Source organism: Lithobates pipiens, unplaced genomic scaffold (assembly GCF_037356315.1).
Source record: "Lithobates pipiens isolate NorthernLeopardFrog02 unplaced genomic scaffold, aLitPip1_a1.2 Scaffold_100, whole genome shotgun sequence".
NCBI classification, from domain to species: Eukaryota; Metazoa; Chordata; class Amphibia; order Anura; family Ranidae; genus Lithobates; species Lithobates pipiens.
In genome coordinates this window covers 195,597-214,763 of record NW_027507687.1, presented here as the reverse complement: position 1 = coordinate 214,763, position 19,167 = coordinate 195,597, and the positions used below count along the sequence as shown (strand labels likewise).

General features: G+C 45.6%; 1 protein-coding gene across 1 annotated transcript in view; it reads right to left on the bottom strand.

The window, feature by feature from the left end:
* Positions 1–19,167, bottom strand: part of LOC143957993 (transient receptor potential cation channel subfamily M member 5-like) — a 235,194-nt gene that overhangs the window by 50,316 nt on the left and 165,711 nt on the right. The window contains exon 7 of the mRNA XM_077467438.1: positions 3,593–3,689. Within this exon, the coding sequence (XP_077323564.1) occupies positions 3,594–3,689 (96 nt within the window). The 3' untranslated portion in view covers position 3,593. The remainder of the gene's footprint in view (positions 1–3,592; positions 3,690–19,167) is intronic.

The window sequence follows — 19,167 nt, the reverse complement described above, 5'->3', positions numbered from 1 at the left end:
CGCTGAAGGACTGCTGCAGTATAGGGCAGCGGTCAGCAGTAGTGCACGGCAACCCTATGTATTGTGGACCGATAGCGGTCCTTACAGAACAGCAGACTGTAACGCACTCAGGCCTATGTACCGTAGCACCCTATACCAAGTTACCAGTCCTTATAAGAACTTTTGTGGACCAAGCAGGTTGTGTGTTAGTGATTAGCAGACTGTACGTCAGTCCCTATACCAATGAAGGACTGCTGCAGTATAGGGCAGCGGTCAGCAGTAGTGCACGGCAACCCTATGTATTGTGGACCGATAGCGGTCCTTACAGAACAGCAGACTGTAACGCACTCAGGCCTATGTACCGTAGCACCCTATACCAAGTTACCAGTCCTTATAAGAACTTTTGTGGACCAAGCAGGTTGTGTGTTAGTGATTAGCAGACTGTACGTCAGTCCCTATACCAATGAAGGACTGCTGCAGTATAGGGCAGCGGTCAGCAGTAGTGCACGGCAACCCTATGTATTGTGGACCGATAGCGGTCCTTACAGAACAGCAGACTGTAACGCACTCAGGCCTATGTACCGTAGCACCCTATACCAAGTTACCAGTCCTTATAAGAACTTTTGTGGACCAAGCAGGTTGTGTGTTAGTGATTAGCAGACTGTACGTCAGTCCCTATACCAATGAAGGACTGCTGCAGTATAGGGCAGCGGTCAGCAGTAGTGCACGGCAACCCTATGTATTGTGGACCGATAGCGGTCCTTACAGAACAGCAGACTGTACCGCACCCAAGCCTATGTACCGTAGCACCCTAGACAGACCAAGTTACCAGTCCTGATAAAGAGCTTTGTGGAACAAGTGAGTTGTGAATGATTAGCAGACTGCAGCAGAAGGGCAGCAGTCAAGTATAATATTCTTTCTATATTTGGAAGAAAGAATATTATACGTGTACAAGCCTATTACCGTACCACTGATACCAGTCCTGAAAAGAACCTTTGTGGAACTAATAGTAACAGCAAGTCTTTAAAATTATCCTCACTGCCTGACACACTGCTTCCTGCCTGTCCCTATACAAATTGGCAAAAAAGAGTAGGCTGGAACGATTAGCTGGAACAGCTCTTTTGTGGACCTGATAGTAACAGCTAATGATGATGATGATGATGATGATGAAGAAAGACTAATCTGGCTGAGCTGTCCCTAAAATAGCAGCATACAGCGCTCTGTCCCTTTATCTAAACTGACAAAAGAAACTCAGGCTGCTGACCTAACACCTATACCAGTCCTGAAAAGAACTTTTGTGTACCAAATAGCTAGCGTTTTCTCTGTCCCTACTCCACACAGGATCCTTTCCCTACAGTGACAGAAGAAAGAATGTAAAATGGCCACCGGATCGGGTGTATTTATAGGTTAGGGGGAATGTCCAAGTGTCCATGAGCTGTCATGTCTCAATTGGTTGTCCTGTAACACATGATAAACGTGTCACGAAAGGTTAAAGTTCTTGTATACATTAAACACGTAAGTCCGCCGGGGCGAACGACGGAAAAAGGCGTTCGAACCCGCGGACGGCGAAAGTCGGAAATTCGCCGCGAAACGACCGCCGGGCGAACCGTTCGGCCATCACTAGTTATGATCAAAATTCTTTATTTTGAATAAATTCACAACTTCGGAAAAATAATAATTAGTTATGTTCGTTTGTTTAGGTGTGGTATTTGTAAATTCGAAAAATTCGTAAATTTGAAAATCTGAAATAACCAATAATAACCAACTATTAAATTAAAGGTATTGGAATGTCTTTTCCAATTTGGCTGTTTATAAACCTAACAAATACCAATTTATCCAAAGTTACAAATGATCCTAAATAACAAATGCAGCATCTAAATATATGAAACATAATGATCTAATAGGAATTAATTAGAAGTTTATATCATTATAATTTAGTATTATTAATTAATTACGTTCCACTGTTTAGATGCAGCATTTGTTATTTCGCCTAATTTGTACATTTGGATAAATTCGTATTCGTTACATTCACTAACAGCCAAATTTGAAAGGCAATTCCAATACCTATAATTTAATAATAATAGTTATTATTAGTGCGTTATTTTGGATTTTAGAATTTACAAATTTTCTGAAAAATTTGTTAAACAGGTTTTCGTTAATTCGGATATTTCCAAACCAATTTGTCAAATTTTGGCGAAATACGAATTCAGAACAAAACCAATTGCACATGTCTAGTTGGTAACACATTTACTTTTACCCTTTAATTTAAGGTATGGAAGCACTTTAAAATCTAGGCTTCACCATGGCTGACTAGACAATCAAAGATTTGTAACAAACATTTCCAGAAATTAAGTACAGATATCACTGATAAATATTTTTAGTAAATATTTTCACTGATCCCAGCGCTTAATAGAGGGTGTTAAATTATAAGCTGCTATCATATAAAAAAATCGCATAACACACAAATATATAGTATAAATAATTCCTAAACAACTCACAATGTGAAATATACTATATTGACAGCGCTAAAAAAATAGTTCATAACTTCCAGAAATTCCAACGGAGTCCTAAATTGTGGATAGAGAATTTCAGCTTAATGCTCGTAAGAAAGAAAAGAAGTCCATCTCTAAGCCATTCACCAAACCGTCAGTGTGAACAAACTCCATGCACGGTGACGCTCCCTATGGTAATGCACTTACCAAAATTCTAAATAGATATAGGCACGTCTATTAATCACTGGCTCCTGGAATTTCTCAGCATTAAACCTTCAATTCAGCGTTTCTCCACCCAGCACAATTTCCCATATAGAAGAGATCAGAAACACAATCCATAGTGCAAACTGATTTTAATAAACAACCTTCTTGCGCATTCGCAGTCCGGATCTCTGTGATCATAAATGGTCTCAATATCAGCGGCGGGTCCTGGGAAAACAAGCTCTCTCTCTGTGGTGATGTGAAGCTGCATGGTCACGCCCATATGCGTTTCGTCATTACGTCTTCGTCTGTGGGCGTGAGAGCTTGTTTTCCTGGGACCCACCGCTGATATCGAGACCGTTTATGATCACAGAGATCCGGACTGCGAATGCGCAAGAAGGTTGTTTATTAAAATCAGTTTGCACTATGGATTGTGTTTCTGATCTCTTCTATATGTGAAATTGTGCTGGGTGGAGAAACGCTGAATTGAAGGTTTCATGCTGAGAAATTCCAGGAGCCAGTGATTAATAGACGTGCCTATATCTATTTAGAATTTTGGTAAGTGCATTACCATAGGGAGCGTCACCGTGCATGGAGTTTGTTCACACTGACGGTTTGGTGAATGGCTTGGAGATGGACTTCTTTTCTTTCTTATGAGCATTAAGCTGAAATTCTCTATCCACAATTTAGGACTCAGCACACCGTTGGAATTTATGGAAGTTATGAACTTTGATTTTTATTTATTTTCTATTTTCTGTTAGCCTTATTTTATTTAGTGCTGTCAATATAGTATATTTCACATTATGAGTTGTTTAGGAATTATTTATACTATATATTTGTGTGTTATTTCCAGAAATGAGTTGACTATTTTTTTGTAAGTGGATCTATAGGTGAAAGTAATACTTTATGTTAATGCTTACCTTACTGAAAGACTGGAGGTGGTTTTGTGCCTTTTACCATGCCACTGTCTTGAAGAGCATCCACTATCCATGAAAGTGCCTTACCACAGTATTCCAGCTACAGAAAAGAAACAGTTCCGATCACTCATTATGTCATTACTAGCCACAAAGTTTTCTAATTAAAACACTAAAGTTCATCTTCAGAAAAAACACTTTATTGATTTTAATGAGTGTGGAAAAAGGGTTAAAGGGGTTGTAAACCCTTGTTTTAAAAAACATGTCATACTTACCTCCACTGTGCAGTTCATTTTGCACAGAGTGGTCCCGGTCCTCCTCTTCAGGGGTCCCTCAGTGGCGCTGGTGGCTCCTCCCTACATCGATTGTAGATGCTGGAGAAGTGCTTTCCTTGGTGGACACCCGTGAGGGCGTGCTCCCGAGTCCTGCATCTGTGTCCATGCACACAGAATGCAGGAATCGTCCCCGCCCCCAAGCGCCACGTCATTGGATTTGATTGACAGCAGCGGGAGCCAATGGCTGCTATCAATCTATCCTATCAGGACACGAGACACCAGCTAGAGCTGGTGTGCTTGTTCCCGGCCAGATAAGGATCAGTGTCAGATAAAAAAAAAAGGGGGCTCGGGGGGCTGCAGCACCACAGGTGGTTTTTCACCTTAATACATAGAATGCATTAAGGTGAAGAACCATGAGGGTTTACAACTCCTTAGTAAGTATTTTTTTTTCTTTTTTGCCATCTCCTCACTTCCTGTCTCCATCTAACAGGAAGTGAAGGGATATCTCTCCAACAGTAAATAAAACTTTTTATTTTATTTTTATTTTTTTTATATATAGTGCAAGGAAAGGTTAGAATCCCAGCCAGGTCAGTATGTAATGTAACAGGGTATCAGCAGGGCAGCAAATGATAAACACACAGAAAAAAAATTCTGACCTGATTTTTTGTGGTGTACCTGCTACTGCAAAATACATTTTATAGTTAAAATAATAGTTCCATACAAGTAATAAATAGCCAATACAAAATATTTAATCTGCACAGTTCTTAATATATTTGTAAAAATATCCCTTTCACATATCCAAAGCCACATCATTTGTTACAAGTTCTCTGTTGATGCAGTGATCCACATTACCCACATTGCTGACAACTTTCCGGCGAGTCGTTTGCTCTTGCATTCTCCATACAGTACCTCCTATGAGTAACTTCTCCAGCTGGTGAAGTCATTTGGCAAGGCATGTCTTTTCATCTAGCCGGTGTTCACTGCTCTATATTAGTGGGATGCACAGCAACATCATCATAAACATAGTAATTTGTATACCCTCTACTGTTGTAAGAAACCAGAAAGCCTGATGCATCAATGCACCATCAGTGCATAAATGGGTCTGCATCTTAACCACTTCAATACAGGGCACTTATACACCTTCCTGCCCAATCCAATTTTCAGCTTTCAGTGGTCTCACACTTTGAATGACAATTGCACGGTAATGCTACGCTGTCACATTTGATCACCCCTACCATTTTTATTTTTTGCACTACAAATAAAAAAAAAGAACAAACATTTTGAAAAATGTTTTTTTTCTGAGTTTGTTACAAAATTTTTTAAATAGGTATGTTTTCTCCTTTACTGATGGGCACTGATGAGGCTGTACTGAGAGGTGGCACCGATATATACAGCATTGATGGGCACATAGTGGTGGCACTGATGGACACGTATCAGTGGCACTGATGGGCAGCACTGATCAGAGGCACTGGCAGGCATCACTGATGGGCACAAAGTGCCATCCCTAATAGGCTTACCTGGTGGCCATGGGTGGGCATGCTTAGGGGGCTGCACTAATAATCAGTGCAGACTCCCCTGTCAGGAGAAGAGCCGATCGGCTCTCCTCTACTCAAGTCTGTCAGCGCGAGTAGAGGAAGAGCCAATACATGTCTTTTCCTGTTTACACTGATCAGCTGTGATTGGACACAGCTGATCATGTGTTAAAGATCCTCCGTCAGAGGCTCTTTACCTAGAACGGAGATGCGGTGTGCCTATCTGACACTAGTGATAGACGAACTTCCGACGGGACGTTTTGCGAACGTGGCCAAAAGTTCACGAACTGCAAAGTTTGCGGCGGACCCCATTGACTTTAATGGCAGGAGATCCTTAAAAACCTCCAGGTCATATTTTCAGCCACAAAATACTTACAAGCTGTGCACACATAGTCCCACAACATGGACACTGACATAACAAATGTATTAAGTGAATCTGGGATCGACAACGACAAGCATTCTTTTTATCTGTGAAATTTTGACAATTCAGAAGTGCATGAAGGCCATGGAGGAGAGGCAAGGTCAGGGCAGGCTATAAAAGGGGTGCAGGAGATGATCAGTGCCACAGTCAGGGCAGCGCAGTCCTGTGCCAGTGTCCCAGTGTGCCAACCTGTGCTTGAGCCCCTCCCTCTGCCTGGCCCTTACCCCCACCTATGCAGGGCTCCACTGCGGTGGTCCGTAGGTACCAGTCCAGTGCTGATCCTCAGCCATGGTGCTGGCACTGCCTGCTGATTGGCTTCTCCGCTGCAATCTCCCTCACTGTCTGAAACCAGCACTGCGATAGAGACTGAACACTGACACCAGCACCGTAATAGAGACTGAGCACTGACACCAGCACCGAGATAGAGAGCACTGACACCAGCGCAGAGATAGAGAGCACTGACACCAGCACCGAGATAGAGAGCACTGACACCAGTGCCAAGATAGAGAGCACTGACACCAGCGTCGAGATAGAGAGCACTGACACCAGCACCGAGATAGAGAGCACTGACACCACACCAGCACCATGAAAGAGAGCACTGACACCAGCACCGTGATAGAGAGCACTGACACCAGCACCATGATAGAGAGCACTGACACCAGCACCGTGATAGAGAGCACTGAGACCACACCAGCACCGAGATAGAGAGCACTGACACCACACCGGCACCGAGATAGAGAGAGAACACTGACACCGGCACCGAGATAGAGAGAGAGCACTGACAACAGCACCATGAAAGAGCACTGACCCCAGCACCGAGATAGAGAGCGCTGACACCACACCAGCACCGTGATAGAGAGCACTGACACCAGCACCGTGATAGAGAACACTGACACCAGCACCGTGATAGAGAGCACTAACACCAGCACCGTGAGAGAGCACTGACACCAGCACCGAGATATAGAGCACTGACAACACACCAGCACCGTGATAGAGAGCACTGAGACCACACCAGCACTGTGAGAGAGCACTGACACCAGCACCAAGATACAGAGCACTGACACCAGCACCAAGATAGAGAGAGAGCACTGACCCCAGCACCAAGATAGAGAGCACTGACACCAGCACCAAGATAGAGAGCACTGACACCACAGCAGCACCGACACCAGCACCGAGATAGAGAGCACTGACACCACACCAGCACCGTGATAGGGAGCACTGACACCACACCAGCACCAGAAATAGAGAGAGAGCACTGACACCAGCACTGTGATAGAGAGCACTGACACCAGCACCGAGATAGAGAGAGAGCACTGACACCAGCACTGATACCAGCAACTCGCTGCGGGACCCAAAAATATGACACAGCGCAACCTCTTCAAACCGGAGGGTATGGGCATATAGTACGGTGTGCTTTTTTTGTACAAGTGAGCCAAAAGGTAGAAAAAAAGGTCTGTGTGCTAAATTATATAAATTGTTTATAGAGTTATGCATATACATGGTCTACTGGTCACATATGTTGAATTCCTCCGAGATCCATGCCTCATTCATTTTTATAAATGTGAGGTAGTCAACACTGTCGTGAGCTAGGCGAGTGCGCTCATCGGTCACGATCCCCCCTGCTGTGCTGAACGTCCTTTCGGACAGGACACTGGACGAGGGGCAAGCCAACAGTTCCACTGCAAATTGGGCAAGCTCTGGCCAGAGGTCAAGCCTGCCCACCCAGTAGTCCAGGGGTTCATCACTTCTCAGAGCGTCCACATCGGCCGTTAACCCGATGTAATCAGACACCTGTCGGTCTAGGCGTTCCCTGATGCTGGATCCAGATGACATCTGTCGATGGTTCGGCTGAAAGAATGACCTCATATCAGAAGTCACCAACACATCTTCAAACTGCCCTCTTCTTGCAGGCGTTGTTGGATTGGTACCCGCAACTCTTTCTCTGGGAGTGGGAATTCCTCCTCTGCAAGTGCACGCAAAAGCAGAATGCAGCATTTCTCGAAGCAAGGTCTGTAAGTGCTCCATTCTGACAGCCCTCTGTGATGGTGGTAACATTTCCGCCATTTTGTGTTTGTACCGGGGGACTAAGTACGTTGCCACCCAGTACTGGTCCTTGACCTTTATACTTTTTATATAAAGTCTCTGTTAAAACACTTGAGCATGAAGGCCCCCATTTGCACTAAACTGGAAGCGGTGTGGTGGCCTGGCTCCTGCTCATCATCCAGGATAATGTCGTCCTCCTCGTTCTCCTCTCCCCATCCAAGCACAACAACAGGGATCACAGAGAGGTTTAAAGCATGATCTTCTTGCTCCTCCTCATCCACCCCGGCACCATCCTCCTCTGACTCCTCTTTAGACTCCTGTTGTAGACTTGTCTCTGATAGAGTAGCCCCCCTGGGAATTCATCCAGCATTGCGACTTCCTCATCTTCCTGCTCCTGCTCCTCCACTGCTTGATCAATGACAGGACGCTCCATAAAGAAGGCATAAGGTACGATGTCACTGATGGCGCCATGGCTGCGACTGACCAGTTTGGTGATCTCATCAAATGGCCGCAGAAGTCTGCATGCGTCGCACATGAGCAGCCACTGGCATGGTAAAAAAAAACAAGCTCCCCAGAACCTGTTCTGCCGCAGAGTTCGTACAGGTAGTCGTTAACTGCACGTTTCTGTTGAAGCAGCCTATCAAGCATATAGAAGGTCGAGTTCCATCGCGTCGGGCAATCGCAAATAAGACGTCTGAAAGGCAGATTGTGTCGAATTGCTGCACGACTAAGTTTAAGACGTATGCCATGCATGGCACATGTGTAATTTTGCCCTGTTTCAATGCGCTAAGCAGATTGGCACCGTTGTCACATGCCACTTTACCAACTGTCAAATTGAGCGGTGCTAGCCACTGATCTGCCTGTGAACACAAAGCTGAAAGGAGTGCAGGGCCAGTGTGGCTCTTGGCTTCCAGGCCCAACAGACGCAGCACAGCATGGCAATATCTCACCTGGCATGTCGAATAGGTTCTGGGGATCTTGGGCAGGCGCAGCGGAAGAGACGCTAGCAGCGGAAAAGGAGGAGTCAGCTGAGGAGGAGAGGGAGGAAGATGGAGTAGGAGGAGGAGAAGAAGAGCCAGGCCTGCATTCAATCCGTAAAACCAAATCTACATGGGTGCCACGGGCTACATGCTTGACGGCCATCAGAAGGTTCACCCAGTGGGCAGTAAAAGTTATATACCTTCCCTGTCTGTGTTTGCTAGACCACGTGTCTGTGGTCAGATGTATCTTGGCACCAACACTGTGTGCCAGAGGTACATTCACTTGCCGCTGAACATGGTCATATAGCTCTGGGATGCCCTTCTGTGAGAAATACTTCCTTCCTGGGACTTTCCATTGAGGTGTTCCAATGGCCACAAATTTTTGAAAGGCCTCCGAGTCCACCAGTTTATATGGCAGTAGTTGGCGGGCTATCAGTTCTGACAAGCCAGCCGTCAACCGTTGGGCAAGAGGGTTATCCGGCGTCATCAATTTTTTACGCCCGAACATTTGGCCCACGGAAGCCTGCCTTTTTCCACAAAAACGTGAGGACGGCATGATGGCAGGTGGAGTGGAGGATAAGGAGAAGACAAGGCTGGACGGTGAGAGCCTGGAGTGTGGCTTTGTGGGTTCCGTTGCTCCCACTGGGCTCAGTGATGGCAGCTCATGTGCCTTCTTAAGGCGGTCATCCCTAGGTGAGTGTTGGGCTTACCGCGACTTATGCTTTCACTGCAAAGGCTGCATATGGCAACACTATTGTCAGCAGCGGACACTGTAAAAAAAGCCCACACTGCGGAGCCATGTGCCAGCATCCTGGGAGCGCCAGATGTGACCTCACTCCTGATACATTGTCAGTCTGCTTTGTCCTTCCTGTGCCATCTACGTTCCGTCTGCTTCTCCTCCCTATCTGCTGGTCCATATCTCCCTCTGAATTCCCCTCCTCTTCCTCTCTTGTGGGCACCCACGTGACATCCCTAGACACGTCATCATCAACGTCACCTTCCCCACTGCTATAATTAGAGATCTCGGAGTAGGCAGCAACACCGGAGACCATCCTCCTCCTTGGGCTAATAAGGGTACTGTCGTCAGATTGCTGAGTGGCGGTTGATGCTACCTCCTCTTCCTGATCCAATGCCAAGAGTGGCTGTGCATCGGCAATGTCTTGTGATGGATCGGAAAATAATTCCTGTGACTCAAGCGGATGGTATATGGTGGTGGTGGTGTTGGTGGTAGTGTCTTTGGGGGTGCACACAGCAGAGAGTGAAGAAGAGGGTGCAGATCGAGAGGATGAGGAGGGTACAGAAAAGTAAGGCTGAGTGAGCCACTCAACCAAGTCTGGTGTGTCCTTTGACGTAATCACACACACCTTCTGCAATTTGCCACTTTGGCTCAAGTCTGTTGCTCCTGCCCCACCCCTACCACCCCTGCGGAAGGGCCTGCCTCTTCCTCTGCCTGTCATTTTTTAAATGACCCTGTGACAAAAGTCTCTAGAGAAGTGCAGTATGTATGTGGAAGAAGGTATACAACACCCTGCTTCAATCTGTCATTTTGGGGGCCACTGGTCTATCACACCAGTTATAATACTTTTTTTTTAATTGCGTTGATCACTCTTTGTAGTATCGCTGCAGAACCGCTCAGCAGTCACAATGCTGCACAGTGGAAATGCACTATACTATGCTTTCTATATGTGCAAGTATTTTATATGTTTATTACACCCCTATATAATGCACACCAAATAGTACACCTATACCAGCCCTGACCTAATAGTAGCTAGCTAGTAGCTAGTGAAAGGCAGACTGTCCCTGCTCCAAAAACCAAACTGTCCCTCCCTATATTGAGAAACGACAGCTGCAGAATCAGTCAGCAGCACTGCATGCAGTGCACTATGATATGCTTTCTATATTTGAAAGAAAGTATATTATCCATGTACAACCCTATATACTGTACACCTATAAAAGGACCTTTGTGGACCTAGTAGCTAGTTATTTGCAAACTGTCCCTGCTCCAAACACCAAACTGTCCCTCAGTCCCTACACTGATAAAAGACAGCTGCAGAATCGGTCAGCAATCAGCTCAGTAGCACAGCAGTCAAGTATAATATGCTTTCTATATTTGAAAGAAAGTATATTATATGTCTACAACCCTATATACGGTACACCTATACCAGTCCTTAAAAGGACCTTTGTGGACCTAGTAGCTAGCGATTTGCAGACTGTCCCTCGGTCCCTACCCTGATAAAAGATAGCTGAAGAATCGGTCAGCAATCAGCTCAGTAGCACAGCAGTCAAGTATAATATGCTTTCTATATTTGAAAGAAAGTATATTATACATGTACAACCCTATATACTGTACACCTATACCAGTCCTTAAAAGGACCTTTGTGGACCTAGTAGCTAGTGATTTGCCCCTGCTCCAAACACCAAACTGTCCCTCCCTACACTGATAAAAGACAGCTGCAGAATCGGTCAGCAAGCACTCAGCAGCACAGCAGTGCACCATAATATACTTGAAAGAAAGTATATTATAGGTGTATTACAACCCTATATACTGTAAACCTATACCAGTCCTTAAAAGGTCCTAGTAGCTAGTGATTTGCAGACTGTCCCTCAGTCCCAACACATATAAAAGACAGCTGCAGAATCGGGCAGCAGTCAAGTATAATATTCTTTCTATATTTGGAAGAAAGTATATTATACGTGTACAACCCTATATACTGTACACCTATATCAGCCCTTAAAAGGACCTTTGTGGACCTAATAGTAATAGCTAGTGATAGAATGACTGTCCCTGCTCCACACAGCATCCTTTCCCTACACTGACAGAAGACAGAATGTAAAATGGCCGCCAGATCAGGTCTATTTATAAGGTGGGGGTATGTCCAATTGTCCATGTGCTGAAATGTCTCAATTGGCTGTCCTGTACCCCATGATGGATGTGTCAAAGTTCTTCACAATGTAAACAAATATGGCCGCCGCGAACAGCGCCAGAAGTCCGCCTGTTTGACGAATGGCGAACAAGCAAAATTCACCACAAACCGACCGCCGGGGCGAACCGCTAGGCCATCTCTATCTGACACACCACTGATCGCCAAGCTGCGATCAGTCATACAAAACTGTTCCCAAACTAAATAATTTTCTTCCCACAAACAGAGCTTTCTTTTGGTGGCATCTGATCATCACTGGGTTTTTAATTTGTTGCTAAACAAACTAAAAAAAAAAAAAAAAAAAAGTTTTTCTTCATTTGTTATATCATTTTGTTTTCTCCTTCACTGACAGGCACTGATGAGGCTGTACTAATGGGCACTGATAAGTTGGCACTGATGAGGAGGCACTAATATGTAGAATTGAGAAGCACTAATATGTAGAATTTATAGGCACTGATAGGCGGCATTGATATGCAGCACTGATGAGGAGGTACTGACAGAGATTACTGATGGGCATCTGTTAAGGGCACTGACAAGCATTACCGATAAGCACAGACTGGCAGCTGATGGGCACTGATTGGCATTGTGGTGGGCATCTCTTATGGGGGCTGCGCTGATAATCAATGTGCTGATTATTAGGGCACATCCCCCCTCTGACCAGAAAGCCGCCGTTCAGCTCTCCCAGGCAGCTCGAACCAAGGAAAGCCAAATACCGGCACTTCCTGGTTCACGCTGTGATTGGTCACAGCTGATCACATGGGAAAGAGCCTCCATCAGAGGCTCTTTACCACGATCGGATATGTGGTATGTCAGAGTGATACACCACACCACCAATCCCCGAGCACAACTGATCACAGCTTACCATGCTGAATGTCATATGACGCTCAGTCAGGATAACTGTTTCAAATAGTTTTATTGAAAAGTCAAGTAGTTCCCACTGGAATAAGCAGAATAGTTTACAGTGTTAACAGTAACAGAAAGTAATCAGGTAGGCTGCTTCCTAAGTTTGCAGAAGTAGATATACCAGAAAAATCTAAGGCAGGCCCATGGACCCTTTATGTATAAAGTATAGCGAACATACAACATCCGAGGAAGGGGCCGGGTAGAAGCAAACTTACGGATTCCAAAGAAGGAAAATCATTTAACAAACATTGTTGTAATAACAACTATTACCAGGGGTAATGGTAGAAAGAAAAGTTCCGCTGGGTAAGTTTTACATATATAGGAGAGAGAGTGAGGGGAAAAGAATGTAGGAAAAAGGGAGAGGAGTGAGGAGAAAGAAAGAAATAGGGACACAAAAAGGAAAGGAGGCGATACCAGAGGGCAGGATAGAAGAGGTAAGAGGGAAAGGGTGTGGTCGGAAGGCCCACAAGAACCACGGACCGCAAACTGGTGCCCGTTCTGGGCTAAGGAGACATAAGACGAGTATCAAAATCTTTCGGTAGGAAATGGTCCACCCAAGGTTGCCATATTTTATTAAACAACGGGATCCTATCCAGGACGACTGCCTCTATCTTAGCATGAATCATTGCCTGTGTAACTCTATGTTTAGTTTCAGTTATATTCAGGGAAGGTGTCCTCCAGGCTCTCACAATCGTTTGTTTAGCCGCAGTTGTTACTTGGAGAAAGAGTCGGTTTTGGGCTTTAGTAAGATCTTGGGGTAGCCAATTCAGCAAGGCCATTGCTGGGTTAGGAGCCACGGGGTGTTGTATCAATTTAGTTAGCAGGTGGAAGACCGAGGACCAGAAATTTGCCACGATGGGACAAGTCCACCAAATGTGGAGATGGGTGCCCCGGTCTTTGCAACCTCTAAAACAGTCGGGTGAGTAGTTAGGCACAAATTTGGAAATTCTAGAGGGGACCAGATACCACCGCATCAGGACCTTATAATTCGCTTCAGATGCTACTACATTCTGTGAGGAATTTTTGGTATTGGTCCATATATCAGTCCATGACTCTGTATCAAGATTAAGTGATAAGTCTGTGGCCCACGCGGTAGCATAACGTGGAAGGTCTTCAGATACGGTGGAAAGACAAGAATAAAGGCATGAGATAATGCCTGGGGCATGTGGATCTGAGGAGCATATGGATTCAAATTGGGACATAGAGTTAAGATTGGGGCTGGATTTAATGTGCGTCTGAAAGAAATGGACTATCTGTAGGGGGCAGTTGGGCCTGCGTCTGTAGGTTAGGGAATGTTGTGAAAGAGACACCTGAAGACAGGTCACATACTCGAGTAAGGCGTGCGCGGGACCAGGCCGAAAAGGCGCCTGGTTCCGTGTAGGCCGGATAGAAATTCGGGTGACCCATGAACGAGAGCAAGGGGAGATGAGGAGATAGTAGTTTAAAAGGGGTGCGTACCATGCGCTAAATTTTGAGGGAGTGACACGTAACGGGGTTAGTAAGTGATCTGCATGTCTGAGGGGGGAGCCAAAGTATATTGGAAACGGAGATAGGGTGAGCCTCCACTGCTTCCAGACTGACCCATAGCGGGATTTCAGACATAGCGTGGTAGAGGGCCATTTGCGATAGCTGAGCTGCATAGTAATAGTTTTTAAAATGTGGTATCCCTAGGCCCCCTTGAAGCTTATGTCGAAAAAAATCATAGGTCTCGTATTACCCCAAATATACTTGAAAGTTCGACTTTGAATAGCCTTGTGAAAATATAGTGGGACCGTGACCGGGAGTACTCTATATAAATATAGTAATTTTGCCAGCAGGGACATTTTTACCGCCGCAATGCGTCCAAGCCAGGAGACACATAGAGGTTTGCCAGCAATTAAGGAGTGATGACAGATTGCGCAACATGGGTAGATAATTCGTTTGGTATAGGTGGGCTGGGTTACTAGTCAATTTAACTCCTAAATAGGGAATGTAGGATGTGGACCACTGAAACGAATAGTTAGCACGCAAACATTGGAGAGTCTCTGTAGGGAGGGATACTGCAAGAGCTCTAGACTTAGCCTGATTTACCTCGAGACCTGAGACTTGTGCAAATGTATCAAGGAGTTTAAAAAGGTTGGGCAGGGTAGTATGGGGTGAAGTGATAAATAGGAGGGCGTCGTCCGCAAAGAGGCATAATTTATGGGTTGTGGAGGCTATCTCTAATCCTTGGATATCAGGGTTGGATCTGATCAGGGCTGCTAATGGCTCGATGGCGAGAGCAAAAAGCAGGGGTGACAAAGGGCACCCCTGCCTATTTGGATCGGGAATCTGCTAGAACTGAAGCCGGAGTAGCGGACAAATGCTTGAGGATGGGCATATAGGGCGTCAATCCAGCAAAGGAAATGGGGGCCGAAGCCCCATCTATGCAAAATTTGTTTGAGGTAGGGCCAAGAGACGGTATCAAAAGCTTTACGAATATCAAGGGATAAAAGGTGCATGGGGATACCTCGGGATCTAGCTAAATGCTGTAGTAAAATAACCCGGCGTACGTTATCACTTGCTTGGCGCTTGGGAATGAACCCCACCTGGTCTCTATGGATCAACCCTCCAATGTGCGGATTCAAGCGTGAAGACAAAATCTTTGCTAGGAGTTTTATGTCAAGATTCAAGAGTGATATAGGTCTGTAGTTGGACCATACGGAGTGGTCAGTATCGGGCTTAGGTATCATAGAGACGGAGGCTGTGAGTGTATCACTACCGAAGGTGCCCCCTTTTAACAGGGTGTTAAAGGAGTTAGCCAGGAGAGGGGCCAGGATATCTGCAAATTTTTTATAATATAGCCCTGTAAACCCATCTGGGCCAGGTTGTTTATTAGGTTTAATTAATTTGATAGCCTGGAGTACCTCAGAAGGCAAGATCTCTATGTCAATGGCAGTGCGAATCGGGGTGGAGAGGGAAGGGATCGGTAGATCACGGAATAGGGCCTCAGCCATATCCTGGGGGAAGGAGGCGGGAGATTCGTACAGTTTGGCGAGGCGTTTGGAGAATTCATTAACTATTCTAGCCGGATTACTAGTATGGGTTCCATTATGCACTTTAAGCCTAATTGGTTTGTGGGTTCGCTCTGGTTGTCTAAGGCGGAGAGCCAGAAAAGTGTCGGGCTTGTTGGATTTAGTGTAGATAGTGTGATAGGCCCTGCGCAGAGTTTTGTCAGTAGCTTCTGAGAGGAGCAAGTCCAACTCCAGTCGAGTATTGTCTAAATTAGACTTGTTCGTTTCCGAAGGAGTGGTCTGAAACAGCAAAAATTGGTGTTGATATTCAGATTCTAGGTGTTGTAGATGTTTGAGCCTATCTTTTTTAAGAAAAGAGGCGGTGGAAATACACTTACCCCGTATAACTGGTTTATGGGCTTCCCATAAAAGAATAGGAGGGGTGTCTGGGGTGGCATTGTGCACGAGATAATCATGTAGTGCTACATCTATATCAAGCCGAAAGGATTGGTTCATTAAATACTTATCATTCATGCGCCAAGACCTTTCTTTAGATTTTGGTATAAGTGAAGAGATAGTGGTAATCACTGCACAATGGTCAGACCAGGTGATTGGATGAATAGAGGATTGAAGCAATATTGGGGAAGATGCTATGGGGATAAAAATGTGATCTATTCTAGAGAACGAATTATGGGGGTTGGAATAAAAGGAATAATTTTTCTTTGTAGGATTACATTCTCTCCAAGTATCCAGTATAGAGTATTGTTGAAGCAGGAATCGAAATTGAATCGATAATGATTGGTGGTCCGGTGCATAGGGGGATTTATCAATAGATGGGTGAATAACTAAATTTGAGTCTCCACACATAATCAAGGTGCCTTTAAGGTGGGTTTTGATTACCTGAAAGAGGTGTGAAAAGAAGGGAATGGGATTAGAGTTGGGAGCATAATAGGAGACTGTCTCTTGAAGTGCCACTATACCTGCCTGTAAGGATACAAAAGTGCGAAATGCTTTGACCCGTTTATTGTTAGGGTTAAGAGTTAAGACCTTTTACATTTAACGATAATATATTCAAGGGGGCCATAAATCAAAATGTGGGTAGAAGATATGTTGAAGCCCGGGATTCCCCCGGGCCAACCGGCCATAAACAGTAGCAAAGACAAGAAGGGGGGGAGTAAGTACGTAAGGCGAAGCATGAGAAAGTTGGTACGAAACGGGAAAATCCGAATCGCCCGACTTTAATGTGTGTGGTCTCCACGGCTGGGAATCCTGCCATAGAGAGAACGCACTAGGTTGGGGGGGGGGGGGAGCAGTGACTATCCCCCGCAGTATACCGGGAAAGGAGATAGCATTTTTGGTGCAAGTACAAGATATAGCATAGCAGTTTAAAACAACTCTAGTAAATGTAAAAAGAGTAAACTTACAATAAACTTTGTTGAGTATAAAAAAAAAAAATAACATTAAAGCTAACAACATTATTGTCAAACCCTGCGTGAAGGAGAGGGGGGGAGAGGGGGGGAGGTGAGAGAAAAAAAAATGGGGGGGGGGGGGAGAAGGAAGGGAGAGGCAGGTCACCATTAAAGGTGGCATAGGGGAAAGCTATTGGGTACGGTTTTCATGACAGTCTGGAGGAGCCACGGTGGTGAGGAGGGGGAAGAAGAGGGGATAAGCAATAAAAATCAAAAGTCAAAAATCAAAAAACAAAAACAAAAAACAAAAGCAAAGTTTCTCCAAACACACAGGAGCCCATTAAACATGACAGGCTAGTCGAGCCGGTAGGCCAGGGCTCAGAGTACCCGCAAACTTGGGCAAGGTAGAAAAGTCAATGATGAGGTGGTAGAAACAGCTCAGCGGGGCACAAAGACTCTAGGACTATAGAGGTTTACGGCAGAGGCCTTTGCTGGTGTACCCTTCCGGATGGATCGCGGTGAGCGCAGGTCCCTGGGGTCTCGCTTGGGGGTAGCTGCATGAGGATAAGGGGTTAGGCGAGCAGGGGTGCGTGGAAGTGCAGTCTCAGCTTGCTGATCTGGAGTAGTCAGATGCAGAGATTCAAGGAGGCGTTGCAGAGCTTCCGGAGAGGTACAGGTGTATTGTTGACCATTGTGGGTGAAGTGGAGAGCAAAAGGGAATCGCCACATATATTTAATTTGGTGATGGATAAGTAACTGTAGTTGCGGCTTCATGGCTCGTCGCTTTGCAATTGTGAGGGGAGCCAGGTCAGTGAACAACTGGTATGTGTGGCCCTGAAAGGTGAGAGTGTCCTCTTTGTTGCGGGCAGCTGCGAGAAGTTGTTCTTTAGATCTAAAAAAGTGAAGTTTCACAATAATGTCTCGCGGGGGGCCCTCAGGTTGACAGCGTGTCAGGGCTCTATGAATCCTGTCAAACTCCAGGCGTTCGATCGGGATCGATGGGGAGAGTTCTTGAAATAAGGCCATGGTGAAAGACTGTAAATCTAGCACTGATTCTGGAATGCCGCGAAGGCGCAAATTGGACCTTCTGGAGCGATTCTCGGCGTCTTCAAGCCGAGAAAGTAGCGCAGCGTTTTCCTCACGGAGGGCCAGTTGTTCCTGGGCATGTTCTCTAAGGGTTAGTTCCATATCATCAGCCCTGGTTTCAAGGTCAGCAGTGCGCTGTCCTAATTCACGTATTTCACGCGTCAGCTTAGTAGTTATTTGCTCTGAGGTCGCTTTAAGGGCCTTATGAAGCATTTTTTCTATATGGGTGAGGAAGTCTGCTTGTGGCATACCTGGGGTTGGCAGTGCTGGGAAGTCCTCCGAGCTGGGTCCACACTCCTCATCCATATCATCGCTGTGCTGGTCAGCTGTATCTGTGGGAGAGCTGGGGCGCTGCGAGGCGGCCTGCGCTTGTGCTTTCGCCGCCATCTTGGAAGAGGCCCGCGCGAGCGCTTCCTTGATAGGCTTCGGCTTCGCTTTACCCCGGTGTCCCGTTAGGACCATCCCGGGGGGTGCACGGTGGTATCGGCGGACCGTATCGGCGGGGTGCGTGTTCGTTTCGCTGTCGATGGCTCAGTATAAACCCGGAACCGCTGCGGGGAATGCGGAGCTCTAATGAATCATGTCAAACTGCGCGCATGCGCCCCCTCAGTCAGGATAACTGAACCACTTCCGGCCGTCATTCTGCTATAGGCCGGGCAGGACGTGGTTAAAGAGCAAAATAAAAGCTGGGCCTTGGCAAAACGATGTCGCTGTGAAAAGGTGCAGCTGGTTGAGAAAGCTATGATCTTTGTTGGAGATTAGTTTTGCATAAAAAAGAGTAACTCCACTTTTGTTGAGGAAAAACATTCCTCTCTGGGTAATCTACAGTGGATATAAAAAGTCTGCACACCCCTGTTAAAATGTTAGGTTTATGTGATGTAGAAAAATGAGACAGCAATAAATCATTTCGGAAATTTTGTTCACCTTCAATGTGACTTATAAACTGTACAACTCAATTGAAGAAAAACAAACTGAAATCTTTCGGGTAGGGGGTGGGCTGGAAGTAAAAATAAAAAAATAAAATAAATGTGGTTGCATA